Source organism: Cynocephalus volans, chromosome 9 (assembly GCF_027409185.1).
Source record: "Cynocephalus volans isolate mCynVol1 chromosome 9, mCynVol1.pri, whole genome shotgun sequence".
NCBI lineage: Eukaryota > Metazoa > Chordata > Mammalia > Dermoptera > Cynocephalidae > Cynocephalus > Cynocephalus volans.
Genome location: NC_084468.1, coordinates 81931434 through 81957213, shown reverse-complemented (window position 1 = coordinate 81957213; position 25780 = coordinate 81931434). Strand labels below are relative to the sequence as shown.

At 34.8% G+C, this 25780-nt stretch overlaps 1 protein-coding gene across 5 annotated transcripts in view; it reads right to left on the bottom strand.

The window, feature by feature from the left end:
• The window catches only part of LOC134385627 (PDZ and LIM domain protein 5-like), a 144909-nt gene that overhangs the window by 45990 nt on the left and 73139 nt on the right, over positions 1 to 25780 (bottom strand). For all 5 annotated transcript variants that reach the window (XM_063107362.1, XM_063107363.1, XM_063107364.1 and 2 more), the window contains exon 3: positions 23638 to 23789. In XM_063107362.1, the coding sequence (XP_062963432.1) occupies positions 23638 to 23789 (152 nt within the window). The remainder of the gene's footprint in view (positions 1 to 23637; positions 23790 to 25780) is intronic.

Genomic DNA, 25780 nt, shown 5'->3' with positions numbered 1-25780 from the left:
GTGTGTATACTGTATACTATACCGCTGGATACAATACCACTGACTTCAGCAAGAATGTATACAAAAAGAAGCTTTATGTATTGCAAATCATCATACAAATATCAGGTACAGGTATCATTACCATTTTACTGAAAATTTATACAGGACAAAAGAATTTAGAATTGTGATGTGTATAAGACCTCTCTAGACTCCAACCCCTCTGATCATAGTACAATTTACCAATCTCAGTTTTCCTAGAAGTTGTAAAGTACCTGACCTGGGGTACTTAATAAATGTTTAAGAATGAATGAGTAAAGTAGCTGGGAAAACCCCTTCCTCAGTAATAAAGAAGCCACCTCTGATAATCAGAGAAAGTAAATACAGCTGAGAAAAGTGACTGCTCAATTCACTATGCCAAAGGAGAGAGGTACTCTAATGGGTTTACAGCCTCTATACAATGCTAAGTAACAGGTGACAGTGATGAAAAAGATTTTTAAAAGAAGCAAAACAATGCTGGAAGGTAATAAGCTCTATTGGTGACAACAGAGACAAACAGAAACAATGCTAGTTGAGCACAGACAATACTTTATTCAAATAGCACTCTGACATCTGTGTATCTACAAATGTAAATACTATGCATACCACCTTACATCTTGCTTTTTAACTTTTTTAACATCAGCTTATGATGGCAATCTTTCTATATCAGTAATAAAAACCTGCTCACTTAAAAAATAGATCCATATTCTTCCATTATATGGATGTGTCCTATTGATGAACTCTTCGCTCTTAACAATGCTTTAATGATTTACTTTAAATATGCTTCATTTCACCTGTGTGAGTATATCTATGGAATAAACTTCTGGAAATGGAACTGGTAGTTCAGAGGGTATGTCCATTCTTCATCTTTAGAAGGGAACAAAGGCTACAGACATCATGTCCACCAAAGGCCTTTTCTAGGAACAGATACAAATAGGCAATTTAACAGGAGAATGCAAATGCATATATTAAGATAGAGATAAAAGTATATAGATCATTTAGCAACTAACCATAGACTATGTATAGAATCTCCTCACAAAACAGAATTTTTTAAAAAATTTTTATTTTATTTTGTCAATATACAATGTGGTTGATTATTGTAGCCCATTACCAAAACCTCCCTCCCTCTCCCTCCCCGCCCAACAATCTCCTTTCTGTTTGCCTGTCCTATCAACTTCAAGGAATTGTAATGGCTGTGCTTTCTCCCCCACTCCTCCCGGTTGTTTGTGTGTTTATTTATTTATTCTTTAGATCCCACAAATAAGTGACAGAATTTGAAGCTTGTAGGCATTATGTTGCCCCAGAGTGCTGGCATGCAAATGAAAGCCAATTAAGCCTGGATACAGGGTCCTAAACTTTAGGACCAAGAGCAAATACACACAAAAACCGACTAAAGATCCCAAAAACTGACCAATGTTTTCTGCAAATAATTATTTATGGAAACCAAAAAGGTGGGAAACTAAGAAGAGTAACCAATTAAAGCAAAACATGAGTTAAAGGATGAAATGACCATCATTATGCAGATACTTAGCAACATGGATGGCTTTTTTCAGCTCAAGGAAATATTGCCAGGCAGTGGAAAGTTTAGGATTAAGTAAAATATTTGTTACTCAGGGGAAAAAAAAAAAAAAAATATATATATATATATATATTTATTACTCAGGTACTTATTTACATAAGGAAGAAACTGAGACAAAATAGGAAAAGTCTGGACAGCCTCAGGACATAAAGTCACCGTTTGTAACGTAACTACATAGCAAAAGTGGTGAGCTGAGAAAAACCAATTTATCTGTGAACTATACTTGGCTTAGAAGGAAGTGGGTGTGCCTGAAGAAGATAAGATGAATTCCTAACATGTTTTTAGAGCAGAATAATGTGAGTCACTCACAGCAAGTAAACAGGCACTTTATATCTGCTGTCTTTTGGTTCACTCCTTTATTTCCTCTCTTATCTTCCCTTAGAAGAATGTCATGAAAGCAGTCCAATTCCTTATCTCCTTCTGAATTGAAAATTGTACATAAGCTGTCTCTATTGAATATACTAAAACACAGGCAATATGCCTCTGATTTCCTATACAGCCCTCTAAAGGGTGAGGCAGAGTGAAAAGTATCATTTCTATCTTACAAAGTAAGGATTTTCCTTCTTGTTGCGATTATCTCTTTATAAAAATGTCATGACAAATGGATTTCAAAAGTAATCCATTTAAAAGTAATCCATGGTTTTGAATGAATGATGGATGGCAATTAGGTTGAGTGGTAAGCATCGGCTCTCCTGGGTTAAGTTCAAGTTCATCATAAAAAAAAAAGTGATCTTGCAACAAAAGAAAAAAAAAAGTAAAAGAACAAAAGGATACAGCAGGTAGCAAGAAAACCAGGGTAAGACTAGAATCTGATGAAGATCAAAAGTGTCAAAAAACTCCCACTCTCCATGACCAGAACTCAGACACCAACTGTGATAATGCTGAGAGATGTAACGATAAGGATGGAAATAGGCGTTCTTTCAGTAACAGAACAAACAATTGAAAAATTATTTAATAGTGCTCTACTTCCCAGGAGGAAGAAGAGGTGTCAAACACTGACCTTTTCTTAATAGTTGCTCTTGATGACTCTGATGTAGAAAGTCTCTACTGTATCTGTAGAAATGCAATCACCTACATAAAATACTAGCAAGCCACAGAGGGCCAACGAACCAACTTGAAGCAGAAGGCGAAGGCAAGCCTGAAAAGGGACCCTGAATTTCACTCTGGGGGATAGACAGTGATAAAATACATCAGTCAGACCTCCTATCTCATGCAATCTACAACGTTATAGTCAGTTCAGTATGCATAATTCAACACTGTAAGGCAAAGTGTGGTAGATAATAACGGCCTCCCAAAGATGTCCCTGTGCTAACCCCCAGGACCTGTATGTTATGCTATATGCAAAGGGGAATTAGGGTACCAGATGAAATTAAAGCTGCTAATCAGATGATCTTAAAATAGGAAGATTATCCTAGATTATCCAGTGAGTTCGGTATAATCACAAAGGTTTGTAAATGTGGAAGAGGGAGGGAGAAGAGTCAGTATTAGAATGACACAATGTGAGACAGACTCCGTAGCCATTTCCACCTTCGAAAATAAAAAGAATGCAAGCCAAGGAATGCAGGTAGTCTCTAGAAACTGGAAAAGACAAGAGAACAGATTCTACCCTAGAACTTTCAGAAAGGAAGTCAGCCCTGCCAACCCCTTAATTTTCGCCTAGTGAAACCCATTTCAGACTTCTGACCTCCAAAACTGTAAGATAATAAATTTATGGAGCTTTTTCTGCCATTAAGATTGTAATTTGTTCCAGCAGCAACAGGAAACTAATACACAAAAATAATTTTTAAAAATCTTATGAATATGTTACAGTAAACATTTTAAAAAATTGAGATATTTGATGTCAATTTATCTAGCAAATTCAGTTATTCAGAATTAGCCATGTCCTGAGGTTTCTGGGATAACTAAAGTTTTACCACTAACTTCAAATAAATGCTTTTTTCATTATGCCCAAAGATCATTAACAGTTAAATGTAAAACCTAGAGGTTATAATGCTAATTAAGGTAACCACAATATAACCTTTATGCAATTTCCGATACTTTAAATCCATTAAATATTTAGGTTGGAAAAAGGGATGGCCTATTGCCAAAAAGAGTGCTAGGGTTAAATATACTAAGTAAAAATTGTAAATAATATATATTTAAAAATGTTAAAGTTCAAAATTCTAATATTCCTGATGTTTTTGTATGTCTTACTGTAGATTAAATTTAGCTTTAGATTTTAAAAATTATTTCAAAATATAGATGAGATGTAAAAATTGAGAACACCTACATATGTTTTAAAACTAATCTATTGATGTTGGATCCCCATACTGGCCAGCCACCAAAAAAATTAATTAATATTTATGTATAAAAAAACTTCTATTGATGATAGCAAATTTAATTTGTATTTAATATCAGATAAATAATTACATAATTTTTAGGGAAATACATTAATGTTAACAGTATCAGAAAAGAAAACCTGTGTGGAACCTCTTTCAAAGTAAATTTCAAAGATTTCCAAATATTTTTGTTTGATATCAATTAAAAAAGTAAATAGAAGGAGGAAAAAACCTGCTTACCTATACTTCTCTAGGTAAACTTTATATTATTTTTCTATATTTCTACTTACAATATGAAACTATCCTGCTTGGAACATAAGTGTGGCTATGTATACATAGATATCTGAGGGGGATTGTTTAAATGGGTTGTGGTAGGGAGCAAAACATATTCTATTCCAGGAGAAAATTAATAGAAGGGACAGTACTAGTAATACAGTATCATTTGGGCCAGAATATTTAAAAATCCACCATTACATTCAGTTCCATGAGAATAAACTCTTCCTGAAGCTAGCATCATAAATGCCAATAATGGTCAAAACAAATTTTGTATCCAACATTTGTATTATCTGCACAAAAGTGGAAAACAAATATTTATAAATACGACTCAAATGAGCTCATAACTTCACAGGTTTTTGCATTCCATAATCAATTGTTCCATTCAAGACAGACTATATTAAGACTACAATCTGAGTTGCTATAAAATGCCAAGAAATAAGACATATTTCAAAAACACTGTTTTCTACAAAGTACACTGTTGAAAATTGTTCAGTTGTCATTAACTTACTAGGACAAGAAAACACACTATTGGGGGAGGAATTCAATCTTTTCATAAGAAAATAAGTGAAAAATATATCCGACCCCAATAACCTTATTAAATAAATAGGCTTATGCAACTGTGAAAAACAAACAAGAATAAGTAAGAACAACAAGACTAGGGCAATTTGTTCTATCCAGTACGCAGCATTCTTAACAAACATCTACTAAAAATGACAATAAAAATGAAATATGATCATGTTTCCTGTCTAGGAAATATTATTCAAAATTGGAACACAGTGCTCTTAAAAGGAAACAGTGACCTCCAACCTTAACAAGAATATCTTCTTAGGAAGGAGCTATCACCCCCAAAATGTCAAAAGAACAATAACCTGATGATTTGATCTGAGCAACATAATGCTTATAATTTTTCCCTTTGTGGTATATGTGTCAGGCATTGGGTAAAAGAAACGCTTTTTTTTTCTTTTCTTTTGGAAAAACATACACAACAATAAAACCAATGTGTGCTGAGGGAGATACCACAAATTGGCAAAGCAAATACTATTTGGGCTTCTAAAAAAACACCATATATGTACATGGTTAATGAAAGATGCTGACATATTACATTTTTTTAAATTTAAAAGAGCAAGCTCCATAATTTCTGATATAAAGAATTGCTTTAAAAGTATAACTTTTATTACTAGGTTAGAGGCATAAATAAGCCTGAAGAAATTATTAGGCATTGGAATTACACTTTTTGAAAATATTTTTATGCTTAATTTAGGCAAACTACTTACCAAATGCTCAGGGTTAGCTTTTTAGACTAGACTAATTACAAAATAGGGATTCCTAATTTATGGGTAAACAAACTGAGTTTAAGAATTGAAGAAACTTGCTCATAGCCAGTAAGTGACGAAGTCAGGATTAGAACTCTAATGTTTCTGATTAGTCTCACTAAACCAGAAAAACAAGTCTAGGCTGTTGTCAAAGTAGTGAGCTACCTTTTCTTCTGCTGGAGTTAACTTAACCATGGCAAGGTAATGCCAGTCTTAGCATCAGGAGATGCATGAATGAATCTTATGCATATACTTCCCAAAACACAGGCTATACAGCCAGCAGCAAAAACTGACCAGGTATGAATTCATCCTTAATTAAATAAAGGACTAGATATCATACAGATAATGCCTCAAAACAGACCATTTACAAATAAGAGTAGAATAAATTAACATGGCATCACAGTGTGGTGGTAGAGAGGCACAGCTCCCAGTCACCATGCCTAGCCAGTACCAGATTCACCACTTACTCTCTCAATGTCTCCCTGTAAAATGGGGATAATAAGAGAATGTACCTATATGGGTTGAATGGTAGCCCCTCGAAAGATATGCCCACCTCCTAATAACCAGACTCTATGAATGTTTCCTATTTGGGAAAAGGGTCTTGCAGATGTAGTTAAGTTAAAGATCTTGAGAGGAGATCATCCTGGATTACCCAGGTAGGCCCTAAATACAATGAAAACTGTCGTTTTAAGAGACAAAAGAGAAGACACAGATGTTTGAAGAGGAAGAGCCAAACTGGTCATGGAGGCAGAGACTGGAGTGATGCAACCTTAAAGAATGCCAACATGATAACAAGTATTGGCAAAGATGTGGACAAAAGGAAACCCTTCCACACTGTTAGTGGGAATGTAAATTATTACAGCCATTATAGAAAACTGCATGGAGCTCCCTCAAAATATTAAAAATAGAACTATCATATGATCCAGCAATCCCACTACTGGGTATCAAAATGAAATCAGTATTTCAAAGAGGTATCTGCATTCCCACATTCACTGTAGTCTTATTCACAATAGCCAAGATATGAAATCAACCTAACCTGTCCATCAGCAGATAAATCGATAAAGAAAATGTGGTAAAAATATACAATGAAATACTACTTGGCCTTAAAATATAAAGAAATCTTGTCATTTGCAACAACAGGGATGAACCAGGAAGACATTACGTTAAGTAAAATAAGCCTGGCACAGAAAGACAAATTCTGCATGATCTCACTTATGTATAGAATCTAAAAACACTGATCTCATTGATGTAGAGAGTAGAATGGTGACTAACAGGGGCAGAGGCATGGGGATGGGGCAGTGGTTGAGGTGGGAAAATGTTCATCAACAAAATTTCAGTTAAATTCGAAGAATAAGTTCAAGAGATCTATTGTACAACATGGTGATTATAATTAATAACAATGTATTACATTCTTAAAAATAGCTGAGAGAGTAAAGCGTTCTCACCCCCCCCAAAAAAAGATAGGTATGTGAGGTAATGTATATGTTAATTAGCTTGATAGAGCCATTCCATAGTGTATACATATTTCAAAACATCGTGTTATCATGCTAAATATATGCAGTTTTTATTGTCAATTAAAAACTTTAAAATAATTTTTTTTTTGGAAAAGGAATGTTGACAGTCACCTGAAGCTGGAAAAGGCAAGGAACGATTTTCTCAGAGGAAGTGTGGCCCTGCCAGCATTTTGATTTTTCAGACTTCTGGCCTCTAGAACTGAGAATACATTTCTGTTGTTTTAAACACTCCAGTGTGTGGTAATTTGTCGGCAGTCACAGAAAAACTAACACAGTATTTAAAAACAGTATTGAAAGGACTTGACAAAATAGTGTATGTAAAGTACCTTTATGTGTATGTATACAACAAATATTAGTGATTACTATTAATGAATGAACATATATGAGGGGCAGCTATTCTATGTGCAAATGCAGATTGCCTTTGCTTTTTCCCAGGATGGAAAATGTCACAAATTTCTTTCCTCATTATGAAATGAATTACCAAAAGGTACTTGGTACCCCAGTACATATATTTTTAAAATTCGCAACTGTAACCATTAAGCTTTGCTTTTAGGAAAGACAAACAATTTTCTCATTTACTTTACTAACTTAGGCTAATACTAAACTTACCAGGAACCTTGGGAAAAGTATCATTCACTCCTAGCCTACTAAATAGATGAAAAAAAAAAGATTAGAGATAATTGGAAATAGCTGAAGTTATAAAAACAGGGTGGATGGTTTAATAAAGAAAAAGGAAAAGACTCATTTCCCAACAAGTGAAACATTGCTTTGTTATGGCATTATACAGTTATTGAAGCACAATGATTTCTTTTTCTAACCCAGAGAGACATCAGCCACTACTGATCAGGCAGGGCCCCAAACCTCCTCTTACCTAGAGGGTAAGATGTATCACTGAAACCTCCTTCTAACCATTTAATATATGCAAACCCCCTTTAAGGCCCATAATGCAGGGCTTCTGGTTTGCATTAGAGCAAAGAGGAGCTTCTTGTTTTAAATTCGCATCACTCTGACACCATTCATTTATCAAGACAGTACATAAAAAAGGAAGAAGTATGAGAGAATAGCAGGCCTCTCCCCTGCCCAGGGTACCTGCCCCACATACGGACAGACAGTGAGGAAGTGGAACTTGCAGACAGCAACCTTGTTAAGGCACAGTTTACTCCTTTCACTGGTAAACATGTTTCAATGAAGATCAGCTGAGGACCAATCAGGCACAGACTCCCAGGAGAGGAGATGATCTGTATGACAGAAGCTGTATCTTCCATAAGCCCCCTCCAGGTGGGCAGAGAAGATGTGTACAGAAGTTCTGTTCTTACAATGGGCAGAGGCAGTAGAAAGGAGAAAGAATTACGCCACTCCTCAGCTGGTAATAGACAAAACAAAGAGCTGGGTATATAATCAAGATCTAAAAATGGGCATGTTAAGTTATGGCTTCCCAGAGACGGATATAGGCATGTGGGGCTGCCCCACAAAGCTATTCTTGCCAATCTGTAGCTACCCTTTAGTGTGGTTTTATTTAGCATTACAAACGTGCTCACTAGCCTCACTCATTTCTGTACTTTTTACTAATTCTTGACAAAAGCACTTTTAGGAAAGTTTCACCCTTGGACGCCGTATTCAGGTCAACAAATATGTTAGCACACATCATGTGGTAAATGGAAATGTCAGGACATAACACTGAAAACTAGGAATGGCCTTTGCCCTTAGGGAACTAACAGGTCAGTGGCTGATACTGAATGAGGTTTTATATGAATGAGATTTTTTTTTCTCCTACAGCAAAGACGTTGGGAAATTAGAAAGGAGTGTATGTCAGGACATACTAAACACTCTACTTTGCTAAGGAGAGACTGTGTAATGGCACTAAGAAGGGCCTAGCTCTGACTGTAGGGAAACCGGGGAGCTGAAAACTTCACCACCCAGATAAATTTATCTCAAATAGTTTTAGAAATACAAAGGGAAGATGGAGTATACAGGTGAATGATACAAAGTTCTCCAAGAAGTTTGTAGCATTTTGATGGCCTCTCCCACACAGACTTGTGTTAGAGGTTTCGTACTTATCTTACCTGTCATACTACATCAAGCAGTCCTGAAAGGCTAGCACTCTTTTTCTTTTTGTAACTGCACAGCAATTAATGTAGACTCATATCAACTAAAACCTGAAAAATATTTGTTAAATGAATGAGGCAATAAGTGTTACTAATGCGGAGAAAAGAAAAATCTAAACAGAAGGAACAGAACAGAGATTTAAATGAGAGATAAGCAATGGAAAGGAGGCAATAAGACATGGATCAGATGCACAGCTACTCAGCAGAAAGTTACTTAGCCAGTTTTGGGACTTTCAGCCCTCACCATCGGAAGTGCTCTCCCTCGTCCACCCCAACTCTCTCCTACCCTAGGCCTTTGTTAGATACCATCTACACTTTTGAACCAGTCTCCTAACCAGCCTCTTCTTTCTCCACCCTATACAAATTACACAACCAGAATACCTGGGTTTTTAATTCTGACTGTGTGACCTTAGGCAAATTATTTAAGCAATGTTCCCCTATATTTCCTCGTCTTTAATAAGAGAATAATAATAGCATCTATACCTCACATAGTTCTTGAAAGGATTAAATGAGTTATACGTAAAGCATTTAAAAGAATCTCTGACACACAGTACTTGCTCAATAAAAATTAATTATCATCACTATTATTATTAAATCTTTTATTATTGCATTGCAAAAAACTCTTCAATAGCTTTCCATTAACTAAGAAACAAAATTCAAAATTTTACTTATGGCAACCAAGATCTTTTAATCTGAACCCTCCCAATCCTCTAACCATCCCCCAGTCTTTTAAAAACTACATTTTAGCCATACTGAAGTCCTGATAAGTTTTCTGCATTGAGTGCTACTTTGCTTAAGCTGTTCTTTCTGCCTAGAATGACCTCTTTTCTCCAACTATTGACCAACTAGCAAGCCCCTATTCTGTACTCAAGTTTCAACTTATGCATTATCTCCTTATGCATTATCTCCATCTTCATCTTCCTCAGACTTCTTCCTTGATACTCCAGTTGCTACTTTTACATACTCACATTCTAAGAATCATCAGCCTATAGTATAAAAATTAACAGTTTCTGTATTTAAGGAGACTGTGATGATGTAGAGAAATCATTTTATTAAGAGAGAAACAGACCTGAGATTGACTTCTGGCTTATTTACTTACAAATTGTATGACTCTGAAGTACTTACTTAACTCTCTGTAAAGTAGGATGATAATATCTGCCATAAGAGGTTGCTATTAAGATTAAATGACTACTGTATATAAAATTCTAAGCTTTAGTAATTTGTTGAAATAAAAATTAAAAGTGCTAGTTTCTTTTCCTTTAATATGCTTTACTCACTTAATTTCTACTATGTACTAAGAAACAACACAGAAATTGTTTCCCTAACAACTTTGACACTTTTTCCCTCATGTCTCAGATGAAAAACTATTACCTAAAGTTCTTGGAAACAACAATATTGTAATAACTGACATAAGCTTCTTCAAATTAATAAATTAAAAAGGAATACTTTTTGGCATAATACTAAAATAACTTCAACTGTAAATGTCATATAGCAATAGAAATCATATGCAAAAATAAACACATCACAGCAAAGTTCAACTAAAGGAATAATTCACTTTTGATCCCTTGGAGATAATTCTTTGCTACACTACAGTAAACAGGCTTCTCATTAAAAAATGAAGCCTATTCAAACATTATAGAACCTCTGAAATCCAGAAAGGATATATTTTATATTTTAGAGTGTCAAAGAGATTAAAATTCTACTTTAGAAGAGGCAGTTAACTAGCTTATCTTTCGAATATAAAAATACTTTTCTTAGCTTCAAGAATAATTTGGTAACCAAAAATACTCTCAGGATAACAAAAACATTCTGGACTAATAAGTAATCCATTATTTCAAAGCCTAGTCTATATAACATAATTCCACTAAAACAGAAGAATCTGGAAAGTCCCTCACATTCATTATAACAGAATGAATTATACAGGAAAATGGTATTATAAACTTCAGCCAAAACAGCCAAGGTAAAGGCAGATTCAATTGTAAAAGAGGTATTTAAATTCAGAATTATCAATTAGGGATTTTTACTGTAATGTGGAAATGAACCCTTACTCTATTACCCAAGAAATTAAAATTCACACAAACACAAAATAAATAAAAGACTATTTTTCATATGCATTTTAATTTCATAGAAAGACTGATAACAGGGATCAAGGCAGGTAAAAAGAAATTATTAGGTAGGACTAGTAACATTTGGAAAACTATTTACAAAGCTAATTTACTGTGAAAATGCAGGCTTTAAAATACATTAAAGAAAAAATTTGACAATATAAATATTCTGCCACATATGTGCTTTCCACAGCCAAATACTCCTATTTACTTTTCAAACTTATACAAAGCTTAAGCTATTTCAGTCTTTGAGGCTATAACAGCAACAAGAGCCACTGGAAAACAGTTGAGAATGACTTGAATTTCAATCCTTTCAAAAGCTCCTGAAGCTATGGACAAAAAAAAATGTTTATTTGGAACTCTAAGGAGACTGCTGCCATTAAATACAGAAGACTGACCAGTTTGTCACTCTTTACCCCACTAATAACTTCTTGTGAATGATTTCTAAATTTATAGAAAGGCAAAATAGCAAAAATTATTGTATGTACACAAGTGGCATTCTCTACAACTCAATGCAATAAACGTGTACTGAATATCTTCTATGTCCAAGCTATGGTGGTAGGCACTGAAGTATGTAATAAATATATATTGTTTCTGCTCTTGAAGAGTTGGGTGCGATATTGTTACCCCCTAATCAGTGAGCATGCTACATTTCATTCATCTGTTCCTTTTCATACAAGGAAATATTGTGTACTTCTCATTCAAAACTCTGAAATTGAGCTTTTTAAAAACATTTTAAAATGATAATAAAGGTTAGGTTAATTTGGTGGAATCCAGTGTTGTAGAATTATGCTCCTTTCAATCTGCTAATAGGCAGATGTAGCCAGGAGAATCTTCTCATAACTCTTCAACTGTCCTGTGGTCTGTGTCTTTCTGTCTCTGCTTCCCTCCTCAACCTCATGTGGTCTCTCCTTAATCTCTCCTTCCCTGCAGGTATCTCTCTTCCCTAAGTCCAGATGGTTTGAGATATTTTTGACCAGTGGTTCCCAACCTGATAAAATTGACACACATTTTAAGTTTTCACAAGTGATCCATAAATAAAGTCTGCTTAAATCATGTGTATATTTGGACTTTTAAATAAGTATAGATTCTTGTAAATAAATGTAGAAAAGAAGTCCTTACAAAACGTTAGAAACAAATACCCTACACTGTGAGCTCCTTGAGGGCAGATATGAGGACTTTCTTCATACCCCTAGTGATCAGCACAGCATGTGTTCAATTAGTATCTACTGAAAAAATGAATCTTAAACATTTCTGTTTAAGACACAGGCATTATGTCTAGGAGCTGTGCCTATCCCCACCACCAGACTGCAATGCCATGCTAATCTACTCTATTCAGCAACAGTCTGTTTTGAGACAGATACAAAGGCTAATGAACAGGTAGTTACAGATGAATGTGGGAGGTTGACAGACTTTGGGTATGTTGTCCCCACAAAGCTCATGTTGAAATCTGATCCCCAATGTGGCAGTGTTGAGAGCTGTTTGGGTCATAGGGGTGGATCCCTCACGAATAGGTTAATACCCTCCCTCCCTGGGGTGTTAATACCCTCTCTGCAGGTAGGTTCCCAAAACAGCTAATCTTGGGTGTTTTCTCTCTCTCTCTCTCTCTCTCTCTCTCTCTCTCTCTCTCTCTCTCTCTCTCTCTCTCTCTCTCTCTCTCCCCCCCCCTCCCTCTCCCTCTTGCCATGTGATCTGCTGGCTGCCCTGCCATTTTCTGCCATTTGTAGAAGCAGACTGAGGCCTGCAGTACAGGCAGCTGTTCCAGAATTGTGAGCCAAATAAACCTGTTTTCTTTATAAATTACCCAGTTTCGGGTATTCTGTTATTGCAACAAAAATGGACTAATACAGAGATTCAGGCAAGGACTGAGTCCTTTGCTCTGGGTAATGGGGTAGACGGTGGGGCCATTCATCAAGACAAGTGCAGCAGCAGGAGATGAGAATTTGTGAGAAAAGGTGCAGAGCTCAGTGTTGACTTTGTTGAGCCTGAGGAATGTGTGAGACATCCAAGTGAGAAGCAGTTTCAGTAACACTGCAAGAGCAGAAGCCAGACTACAGCAAGCAGAAGAGCAAGCAAGGGTAAGGGGGAACAGAGCAGAACACTTAGCCTGGGCCAACCAGGATAAAAACCTAAGACAGCTTTGACTCTTCTCTTATTCCTTATATCCAGACCATGGCTGTGGCTTTTAGAATTATTGCTGACAAGTTCTAATTTCTCTCCCCCTCTGCTTTCTATTTCAAGCCCTCACTTAGACGCTCCCTGGTGGTCTAGAGGTTAGGATTCGGCGCTCTCAAGCCCTCACTTAGTAAGGTTACTGCAATATTTACCTGACTAGTCTCCCTGCCTCTGGTCTCTCTCCACCTTCTTTCAAGCAGTCTCACTAAGTATTGTCCTAAAAATGTCACTTTCTGATCAAAACTTTTAATACCTCAGTGTCTAAGACCCTGCAGAGTAGTATTCTGACCTCACTTTCCTTTCATTCTTTTCTCTATTTCCAGTTAGTCAACATGCTTATCCCAACACATTTTTTTTTTTTTTTTACATTCTCCATGACCTCAGAGGGTATTCCTCCACCTGAGATAACCTTTCCATCCTTCAAAGTCTAGCCCAGGTTTCAGCCCCACCATGAAGCCTTTCCATTTGAATGGGATCTTGACCTCCTTTGAACCCCTGTAGCACCTTCCATCTCTTCTTATCCCAATGAAGAGATTATAAATTCCTTAAAGGCAGAAATTATAAATCATCCTCTTTACATCTACCCTTATGGCTGTTAGTCATAAAGTAAATCTGAAAGAGAAGTCCAAAATTTTTTATTTGATGAATATTACATGAGATTTTTCAATTAAAACCTCAGTAAGTAATGATACTGCTGATAACGTATTTTCAGAGAAAGTTCCATCTAAAAGTATAATAAAAACATAGTCCAAAAGTTAGTAGTTTTACTCGATTTTAATATGTTACTCAGAAAATTACCTTGAGAGGGAATACACATAAATTTGGATAAGAGGAGAGTGAGAGAGAAAAAGAACTCACACTCTTTTGTTTGTTTGTGTTTGGTCTGTTTGTCTTTCTGACTTAACCCAGAGTAAAAGAGAATTACATCTGTATCATTTCTCTAAGGAGAACAAGAGGAGTTAGCAGAATAAACAAGACTAGGTGTGTACTGGTTTCTCTTTGCTACTACTATCTTCCCTGCCAGGTGGGCCACAAATTATTGGTTAAGACAATAGTTTTGAACCTAAGCAATAGTTAGCTGGCAGTAAGATGTCTATATACATTACACTCTTTAAAAGAGCTTTAATTACAATTGTGTGACCAAAAATCACTCATTTGACTAAACAATCCTTTCTTCAACACTTGTATCATCTTCTTTCTAACTTTTCCTCTCAATTTCTATTTCCCTCCAGTCACACTCATTTTGTTGCTAAGAAATAAAACAAATATCATCTTGGATATGGATATCATATTAATACTCACTTAACAATAGAGGAAAGAAAACTTATCTTTATCGTGTCCTAGGTTCCTTACATATGCTATTTCATTTAAACTTTGTAACAGTCCTGCAAGGCAGGAATTACTGTGTCTGTTTACAAATGGTTAACTGAAACTCAGTGATAAAACTTGCCTAAGTTCACACAGCTAGAAAGTGGTGGAACCAGGATTTATACACCAAGTTTGACTAATTTCAAAGCCAATGTTATTGCCATTCACCTTCTTTATATCTCTATTTCATGGTCTTCTTTTAAAATTCTGCACATAAGATTCTATACATTAAAATTTTCTTTCACAAGAACTATTTTGGTTGTGATCCAAAAAAATTTACAATAAAGATTTAAAACAAAACAGGTCATTAAATACGTTATTTCCTAGGATATTTCCCAAAGGAATATAGATTAAAATAAATTTTCCTTCAGAGAAATAAATATGATTTCATATGTTAAAAAATAACCATACATTTTTAAGATATAAAGTTCTAAGTGAAGAATTCCAAAATCTAAAATATACCCTAACCAACCTACGTTTACTAAATCTGCTTATTCTCAAACTGCTACAGACTATTCAAAAAAGATGAACTAAATTGAGCCTACAAGTCCATTTCTAATAATTTTTATCACTATTATGTTAAACAGATCAACATTTCTCTTCTATGTCTGCTGATTGATTTAACTGACAAATTATGGTACTTTTCCAGTGAGTAATACTGAGCAAATAGTCCTTAAAACATGTTTTTCAAAATTCCTTAATTCTTATTTACTAATGGAATGCACACATCGAAGCCTGCTGAAGAACTGAGTCTTCAGTTCTTCTATCACAGAGATAAATCAGCAAATATAGTCAACAGGCTTATAGACTTGGGACAGAAAAATAAAAGATGGTGCTCTAATTTAGGACAGGCAACCATACACACAAGTCATTTTAACATACAGCGTCTTTGTAAAGCACATAGAAAATAATTTAGATATAATCTTTATTATAGAATACTGACAGGTGAGAGTAAAAATGAAAAATACTTTTTTAACAGAGATGCTGTTGCTTACAAGTAGAGGAGTCAAAGAGTTACCCCTACTGTACTAATGTCCCATCTGATCACTAGGAGACTAATAACTAAGTCCTTTGCTACAGCAAAGAAAGTGGAGAGGACATAGGCTTTGAATTGACCTGAGTTTGTTAGGCAAGTCACATAAACTCTCTAAACCATTATGCATTCACCTGAAAAATGGGTATGTTAACTCCTTCCTGAATGGATTGATATAAGGATTAACTAATATATGTGAAAAGGCATGCACAAAATGGATTATCAATACATGCTTGTCCTCTTACCTTTCCTAAGAAGCATTTCTAATTTTACAAGGGAGGTAGGGGATATAATCAGACTCAGTCCTTCTCAAAGATGGTCATCCTCCAACCTGAGAATTAAACAAGAAAACCAAAACCAAAACAAACAAACAAACAGTAAAAGCTAAATTGCAGAACAGATACTAAAGAAGCATGTGAAATACTAAAGAGCAAAAAGTAACCACAAATGGGATGATGTGCAACTTCAAGTATTAAAAAAAAAGATAATCCAACTAAATGTCATTTAATTCACATGAACAGAAATATCCCAGATAGAGAACTGAAAACTCTGATTAAAAAAAATACTTTCTAAAATCCTGCCTCTATGTTATTAGTGAAAGAAATAACAGAGTTGAACCCAAAAAGCAAACAGCAATAGGATATTAAGCAATCTGTTAAAATGAAACAAAAGATGGCTAATAGCTTCAGTCTGGTACAGCAGCTTCTTTTTCTCTTTTCTTGTAAGCCAATGTGCCTATAAAATTATTCCAATCTGTCATTCATTAGTAGTGGTTACTGGACCTCTGACAAATTTTTTTTTGTTTGAAGGATAAAGCAGAAGTGGGAGGCAGCAAGAGAGTACACCAATATTTTTCAAAATTGAACCCTTCTAAATCTTTTACTTCCAATAATAACAATTAATACATTAAATGAAGCCCAAACAACAAAAACTAAAAACAACCCTACAGACATGCCACTACTAATACTGTATAAAACAAGGAAGATTAGAAAAGCTATATATATTCTCTGTGATTCCAAGAGGATTAATTTAAATATATAAAATAAGGAGAAAAATACATAGTATTTTCTGATGACTAGAGGCTATTTGAATAGCCATCTGACCTATCTTTCACCTTTAAGTCGGCAGAGCAGTACATGTCACTTTGCTAACCTGGCACAGTTTAAGATAAATCCAGTGAAGAAAGTCCAATTTCCTGATTCTCTCAGCCAAAATAAACAAACTTAAGTTGGTCTGATCTAACAGCAAACTCCAGGGAACAAATCCATTTACAGTTGAAAAACCAGAACAAGAACCAGAAGTTTATTGCAAAAAGAGAATTTAGAAATCACTCATCACTTCATTTTATAGTCAAGAAAATTAAGGTCCAGAAGTTTAGTGACTTGCCCCAAATCATACAGTAAGTTAGTAGCAAGTTTATCTATGTCCTATGCAGAGAATTACTGAAATAAATAATAGTTAAAAATCTTATTCACAAAATCCAACTCTAATGCAGTTAATAGTTCTCAGGTACCAAAGCTTTCGCAAGTAATTTTCTTCTTTAATTAGTTGAAATAATGAAATTTTAAAAAGGATCCACTTCAACTTGGATCAAAATCATAGGCAAAATGCATGTGATATTTAAAACTAAGCACACTGCTCTTTGCCTAAATTTCCCAAGAGGAAAAATAATTTTTAATAGAATTCTTCATAGTCCAGTTGTAGCACTCCTAGAATTAGTACCAGTTGCAGAAAAAAAAATTTTTCCCAATCATTTTCAAGAATAAAAGATAAATCAAAATAAAATCTTCCACACCTCTATATTCATTAGATATCCAGAGTATATCAAGTCTTATTTTTAAGGGTATCACAGGACAACATGTTTACTTTACTACATTATCCCCAAATTAGACCAGATATAAGTAACAAAACAACCTTAATCAAGCAAGCATCTTTATCTCACTTTTTCTTAACTAAATCCTATCTTAGGATATTGAGGCTGGGAATAAAGACGAAATCAAATTTAAAAAATACACACATACATTTTAAAAAATATTACTATAACAATATTAATTACATAATAATAATTATATAACAATAATATTTAATGCAAAAAAATTCATAAAACAAAATTGCTGGTAATTTTCTTTTCAAAAACAAAAACAGGTTTTTAATTTATATAAATATAAATAATAACTATATAACAATAATATTTAATGCAAAAAATTTACAAAACAAAATTGCTGGTAATTTTCATTTCAAAAACAAAAATAGCTTTTCATCCCCCTGGGGATTCTTGGGTGGAGATGAGCAGAATTTGGCAGCAGTGGTAATCATCCAGGGTTTCTACCAGGCTAGAGAGAAAAGGCAGTGCCACCACAATTAAGACTGAGGAGAGGCTTGGTCTGCTCCTTCCTCTGACCTCCCTTTCCAGTAATGAACTCATTTCTCTCCCAAATCCTGCTCTAGATCTGGCCAAGCATCTATAAATTTCCAGTACTTTTTCAAAAATATTTATAGGTCCAGGAAAACTAAAATTTCATTACAAACATTACAATGACCCACAATGCCTACAAGTTCTGTCCCACCTTTACTCCCTTCCTGTTACCTCTATGACTTTACCTCTTACCAGTCTGTCTTCACTCACTCTGCTCTAGCTACACTGGCCTCCCTGACCGAGGCCACCACACTGGCTCTGCCCTCTACCTGGGACATTCATGCTCCAGATATCCAATAACCTTCTTACTGTGGCTTACTTTCTTTCTTTCTTTTTTCTTATTGAAACATAATTGATTGTACATATCTGTGGGGCATAGCATTGAACATCAACACCTGTGTGCAATACGTGGTGCTCAAATCAGGATAGTCAGCACATTTAATATTACACAATGTAATCATTTTTTACAGCCCTTTACCAATTTCTCACTTATGCCCCCTTCTGGCTCCCCCTTTCTTACCTCTAGTGGCCTTAGTTCTGCTCTCTTCTTTTGAAAGTTCAATGAATTACTGTGATTGTTGTATCTTTCCTTCTTTGTTTTTTTATTGATGTTTTTAGCTCCCACTTACAAGTGAGGACATGCGGTATTCCTCTTTTTGTTCCTGGCCTATTTCACTTAACATAATTTTCTCTAAGTTCATCCATGTTGCTGCAAATGACAGAATTTCATTCTTTTTTATGGCAGAGTAGTATTCTATTGTGTATATATATCACATTTTCCTTATCCAGTCATCTGTCAATAGACATTTAGATTGGTTCCAATTCTTAGCTATTGTAAAATAGAGCTGCAATAAACATGGTAGTACAGGTATCCTTTTGACATGATGATTTCTGTTCCTTTGTGTATACGTCCAGCAGTGGAATTGCTGGATCAGATGGCTGTTCTATCTATAGCTATTTGAGGAAACTCCATACCATTTTCCATAATGGCTGTACCGATTTACAGTCCAATCAACAGTATAGGAGGGTTCCTCTTTCTCTGCATCTTCACAGGGATTTGTTATTCTGTGTCTTTTTGATAACAGCCAGTCTAACAGTGAAATGATATTTCAGTATGGTTTTGATTTGCACTTTCCTGATGCTTAGTGATGTAGAGCACTTTTTTTATATATCTGTTGGCTATTTGCATATCAAGAAATGTGTATTCAGCCCCTTTGCCCATTCTTAAATTGGGTTACTTGTTTTTTTACTGTTAAATTGTTTAAGTTCCTTGTATATTCTGGATATTAATTCCTTGTTGGATGCATAGTTTGCAAATATCACTGTGGCTTTCCTTGACACTCTATTTTAAATTGCAATTCACTACTTCTGCACTCTCTATCTCCCTTATATGCTTTATTTTTCCCCGTAACACTTATCACCACATGATATACTAAACATTCTGCTTACTTGTTTATTGTCTGTCTCTGCCCACTCAAATATCAGTACTATTAAGGCAGGGATTTCTGCTCACTGCGAGTACCTCAGCATCTACATCAGTGCCTGGTACATACCAAAAGTTCTATAAATATCTGTGGAATAAATAAATGATTCCAAGTTTGGGAAATAATGCTGGTGTCGATCAAATAATTACTTATTAGATATCTAAAACACAAATCTATACAAGATGTTGTCAAATACAAATAGTCCCTGGTCTTTGCTTTCAAGAAGTCTTGTTGGAGAAACTAGACTAATTTACATGAAGTAAATCAGTTAATAAAATAGGTAGTATTAGGTATGACTATTAACTAATTAGGTTTATTTGTAAATGACTCATGGAATTAGCCTTGTTATTCCTGATTACACCTGTTGTATAATTAAACGCTGAACTGAATGGTATAAACAGTTTCACACAACTTCAGAGGGGGACAAAATGAATGAGGTGCAATAGTAAGAAAACACTATGGGCAGGAGACTAGTTTTGATATGGATCTGGTGGATGTGAAGGCATGTATTCGCAGTGAACAGGTAATGGGCATTGCAGATAAAATGAATTTCATGAGAGGGCCTCAAGGCACGTGTGGGACAGTGAGAAACCTATTCCAAATCTATTCGAAATAGAATAGAGAGCATTCAATGATGAATAGTGGTAATTTGGAGAGGACAAATTGTGTGGGACTACGTTACAGAGAACATAATGTTCTGAGCAGAGGACCCAGGTCTGGATAGAATCTCATGGCACATGCTGTTGGTGCCTAGCCTGGACCCCCCAGAACCCTCTTACGGTTTTGGTACACCCATCCTCCAGGTGCTCACTGCATTGCTGCTAAAGCTTCACACCAGCAACTTTCTGTGAAAGCAATACAAGTTACCTCCCAGCCCTCTTCCCTGCTCCCTCACACACACACACTTCCAGGACAGCTCATAGCCAATAACTAACAAATGCAGGGGAAGGAACACAAAAGCCCAGTCCCCCCTACCTTGAAGCAAAACAGATTCTAAGGTGCAATTTTGTTCTCTACTTCCCTGGTGGATCAAGTATGGCTAGACATCCCCTGAGATCACATCTTTGTTCATCTCAGTTTTTTCTGCCTCCCAATCCTACTTCTGAGGAGAGGACTCAGATCTGGATAGATGAAGTGAAGCTAGACATCCCATGAAATCACATCTTTGCTCGTCTCTGCTTCTTCTGCTTCTCAATTCTATTTCCCTCACTTCCTTGCAAGTAACATTTGAAAGGACTCCCTTAATGTACAGCTCATACAAGAATCCCCATCCCAGGCTCTGCTTCTAGGGAAACCAGACTAAGACAAGTGTGTAAAGGAGAGTACTACATATTCATGAAGAAAACAACACATTTGTGAAGAAAAGAGTCACATAGAGAAAGTACCGTTGTAAGTAATTCAGTATGGAAGGAGAATTCAGATCAGTTTGATTGGTAGTGGTGGGAAAAAGTATCTGGAGTACAATTAAAAATGCTCTTCAAATGCAGAAATAAATGGAAGAAAAAATATTTGCTTTGATATAAGAAACAGGGAAAACTTTTGAAGAGAATGACCTTGGTATAGGGAAGAATCAAAAATAACTCTTCAAAGTTTTTTTTTTTTTCCATAAAAGGCAAAAGTATTTCTTCAGTAGCACTGCCAATGATGTATCACAAATTTTCTTAAATGCACACACTACGAAAACAGGCTAACATTACCTAACACAAGAAGTGTTCAAAAACATGTAGAGAATTACAATTAGTATCAATAGGACTCTAAAATTCTCCCTCATAATCTTGGGTCCCTGAATATCTATATTCAGAAATATGAAAACAAGATTAAGTAGTATCCCCAAATGTTCATAACAAGTTGATTTTGTAAGTTGGTCTGTTAGACTGTGTATTTAAGTAGCTTAAAAGAATCTTTATTAGAGTCAGTAGCAGATTACCTAAATTGGAAATGCATCCAAAAAGGGTAACATCTGGTTTTCACCTATTCTTATTGGGGCCAGAAGTGTTTTCAATACAATATAAGATACTGGGTCCTGGGTCATAAAATAGGAAGCACAATGTGAAAACAAGCAGGCTGGAATGAAAAAATGATACACAACCAAGGAAAAGAGCCTATATACCCCTACATAAACTTTCAATTTTAGAATGAGAAACAGCCCATCATCATCAGTATTTGTTTAGTCTTGTTGAGACCTCAGACAAGTTAAGCTTCTTGACTTCTTGGTTCCCTTTCAAAATTCATACTACGTAAGAATGCCTAGAAATAAAAATGATTACTTTCATTTCATTAGTAACAACATTTGTGCTACGTGTCTCAATATACAGAACAGAAGGACTGAAACAGAATTGTGAAATATTCTGTTAAAATATTGACACAGAATTTTTTAACAATAATTTTTTCTCATTGACTACTTTTCTATGCATTAATATGTATATCTAATAGCTATCAAAATTTAAAATACAGGGCCGGCCCGTGGCGCACTCGGGAGAGTGCAGCGCTTCCGCCGCGGGTTTGGCTCCTATATGGGAATGGCTGGAGCGCTCACTGGCTGAGCGCGGTGCCGGCAAACACCAAGCCAAGGGTTGCGATCCCCTTACCGGTCACAAAAAGACCAAAAAAAAAAAAAAAAATTTAAAATACACATGACCACTGATTCAGCAGTTCCACCGAAAGGAATTTCTCCCACTAAATAAGAAAAAAGAAAAAAATAAATAAAGAATACAAAGACGGACTGGTTAGAAAAATCATGATGCATCAAAGTAAATCTGTAAGTCTAAGTCAGTCTAAGTTTGTAAAAAAAAAAGTTCCTCTTCAGTTTTAAGACCAAGGTGATACTCATCCAAACAAGTAAATACACTTTACGCTGTATAAATCCTTTAAATAGCAATCCTTAGAACAGCAGTAGCAAAGAATAGAGAAGCATTTCCAAAGTGCTTTCCACAGAACACTAGTTCCAGGAGAGGGTTCAAGGAAAAAGGTTCCATAGTCAAATATGTTTGGAAGGTACCACATATTTTATTCCCCTCAAAGATTCACAATGTGCATGGTAATTTACAGTAGACTATGATATATTGGGAGCCAGGAGGGCAATGAAGAGTGTTTTCCAAATTTGATGCAATATAGAACACTTTTTTTATAATCCAAAACAGGACTTGTTTAAAACCCTCCATAACTACCTGGTAAATTATCAAGCTACATTCCTTATAAACCTAAAGGTTCGGAGCTGTCATTCAATCACTCTCTATTCTCTCTTTCTCCTCCCTTCCCCTCAGCCCAAGATACTGCAGTGACTGTAACTTTATAATCCATAATAATCATAGGGAACTTAGCCAAATATACTTTTTAATCCTTACTTCTAGAAATCTTAAATTCAACATAGGAATCAATATTTTTAACAAGCACTCTAGGTGATTTCAATGCAGGTCAAATATTAGGATGCTCCAAATATCTGATATGTTACAATAAATGAGATGATTAACTATTCTTATAATTGAGATCAGAGTAACCTTTAAAAGACAAGTTAAAAAAATCTACCCTTCAAATGAGATATTAAAAATTATTTTTCTACTCAAAAAAAAAAAAAAAAAAAAAAAGACAAACTAAGGAAAGCCAAACACTGCCCCCAAAAGAATACTCTCTAATATATTAAGGCCAAGAATCTTACTCTACAATAAGAATTCTTAGCCTGCACTCCACTAAGAAATTTCAGGAATTCTTGAATTTTCTGAAAGTGTACACACAATTTTTATGAGTAGGTGAATACATGCCTTTTTATGGGGAAATAATCCATAGCTTTCAGCAACTCTCATACTGCCCAGTTATCCAATTTACAAGTCATTATATTTTTTATAGTAGGAACTGTTTTTCAGTTAACATAATGAATCAGACACATGAAAATACATTCCCCAGTGTTGTTTTCTAAGAGCCAAACAAAAAGCAATTTACCTTTGCAGAGTCATATTCAAAGAGCCTGTACAACCCTTAATCTTGTTCTGGGCTTCAAGATGAGTCATTCCATGCGCACTTATTCCATCAATGCTGAGAACCACATCGCCTATTCTTACATTTGCCTGGGATGCCTTGCCGCCATCTTTCAGCTGTAATAAATATATTTCATTAGGAGTTTCACTCTTTAAAAAATAAACAATAACAAATGCAGATAAAAGTTATACTTTTGCTTATACCACAAGAAAAAATATTAATAATATACTATTAGAGTAATGCTTAAAATTCAAGTGATTTTCATGTTTATTTTCTTAAATTCTTATTTGCTCTATAAAAAACTGAAACAACTTACTGAGAAAGGTTCCCTGATAATTTCTCTATTTCTTTATTGTGTAACATTAGCGTGTGATTGTTGTGAATGAGGAAGAGAAGGAGCCAAAGAAACTTCACATTTTAGCAGAAGAAAAAAAAATGCAATCTGAATGGGGCTTTTATACTCTTGTAGAAATAAAATTTTAAAACTCTTTAAACAGCTATATTTTTCTTTGAGCACAGAGTAACACAGAGGAGAGATCTACTGAATAATCCTTCCTGTTAAATCCAGTTCATATCCAATATTTCGGGACTGAATTCTTTTTGATCATTGGCCCAAATTTCTTTTATGCTCCAGGCATTTAGAAGGATGGGAAGGAAACTTGTGTATCTGAGACTGCCCGATTTTTTTTTTTTGTCTGTCATAGTGCTTAATCCCTAATCTTTCTTCCCTTACTCAACAAAATATTCTATACATTTACATTATTTACTTTGATCTCCTTCAAACTTCATGAGTATATATCTCATTGCTCCAAAAGAAGTAAACATAAAGTTACAGTAAATGAAAGAAGATGCAATTTTCATATATACCTAGAAACATGAAACAAGTACAAATCAAAAGAAACCATTCTAATTCAAATCACAAGCTTAACAAGTTCAATAAGTACAAGCAGATCACATTGAATATTGGGTTGTTGGAAGATGGGTGAGACTAGGTCCAAAAAAGAAAGAAAGTAACCAGTACTTGAAAGTCTTCTATTTGTGATGACAAAAGAGTTCTAGAAAGGAATAGTGGTGATGGTTGAACAATACTGTGAATACAGTTAATACAACTGAGTAGTACACTTAAAAATGATTAGAAAGGTTAATTTTTAGGTTATATGCATATTACTGCAGTTAGAGAAAAACACTAATGATTTTAGAGAACATTTTACTAAAATTACTTTTTGATAAAAACAAAAGCAACACAACACAAGACAAAATTTAAAAAACCCTCAGCTCACTGAACAAGAACTGAGTGCTGGATTTCATAATCTAGAGGCAAAGTAATAAATATAATCGACATTATATATTCAGTTAGGTTTTCATTAACATCAGTTGTCAAATTCTTTCCTTAAAAATAATGATCAAGGTGGACCAATCCCAGTACACAAGAACATGTATTCCAATCTAAAAATCAAGAAAATAGTATTGACTTCTAGATCCACTGAGATAGGAACCATGTCTGTGTTTCCTCCCACAATACAGACCTTCACAAAATTATGCTAAATGAATGGATGCCACAGTATTTATTATTTAACACTGGAAAAACCTTTGGTTTGTTTTCACTTACAAAATTTAGAAAAACTAAAACATGATACAATTAGAAATTTATAAGCTAAAATGCTTATACATACATAGAACAAGTGATTGATATACTAAGTTCTTAAAATTAGTAAGAAAAATATCTATAGCAAGGATATGTAAATCTAACAAATACAACATGTAAAAGAAAATTTCAAACCTTCAAATCAAATATCTCTATCACATACACACAGTGATTTATTTTCATCTTTGCACTAACAGAAGCAAACAACCCCTGCCCAGATATTTAAAGGTAAGAAAAATTAGTGAAATGCTTATACTAAAGAAATAAAAGATTACAATATAACTCATACAAACTTATCAACATAGCTATATTACATATTCATATATTTTTATGTATGCATATATGCACAGACACATATATACATTTTTATCTTATATCAGATCATTGACAAAGTAGTTCCAAAATTCAATGAAAATTAAATGGATTGGATTTCAGCATCACAGAACTGAATCCAACATGAAA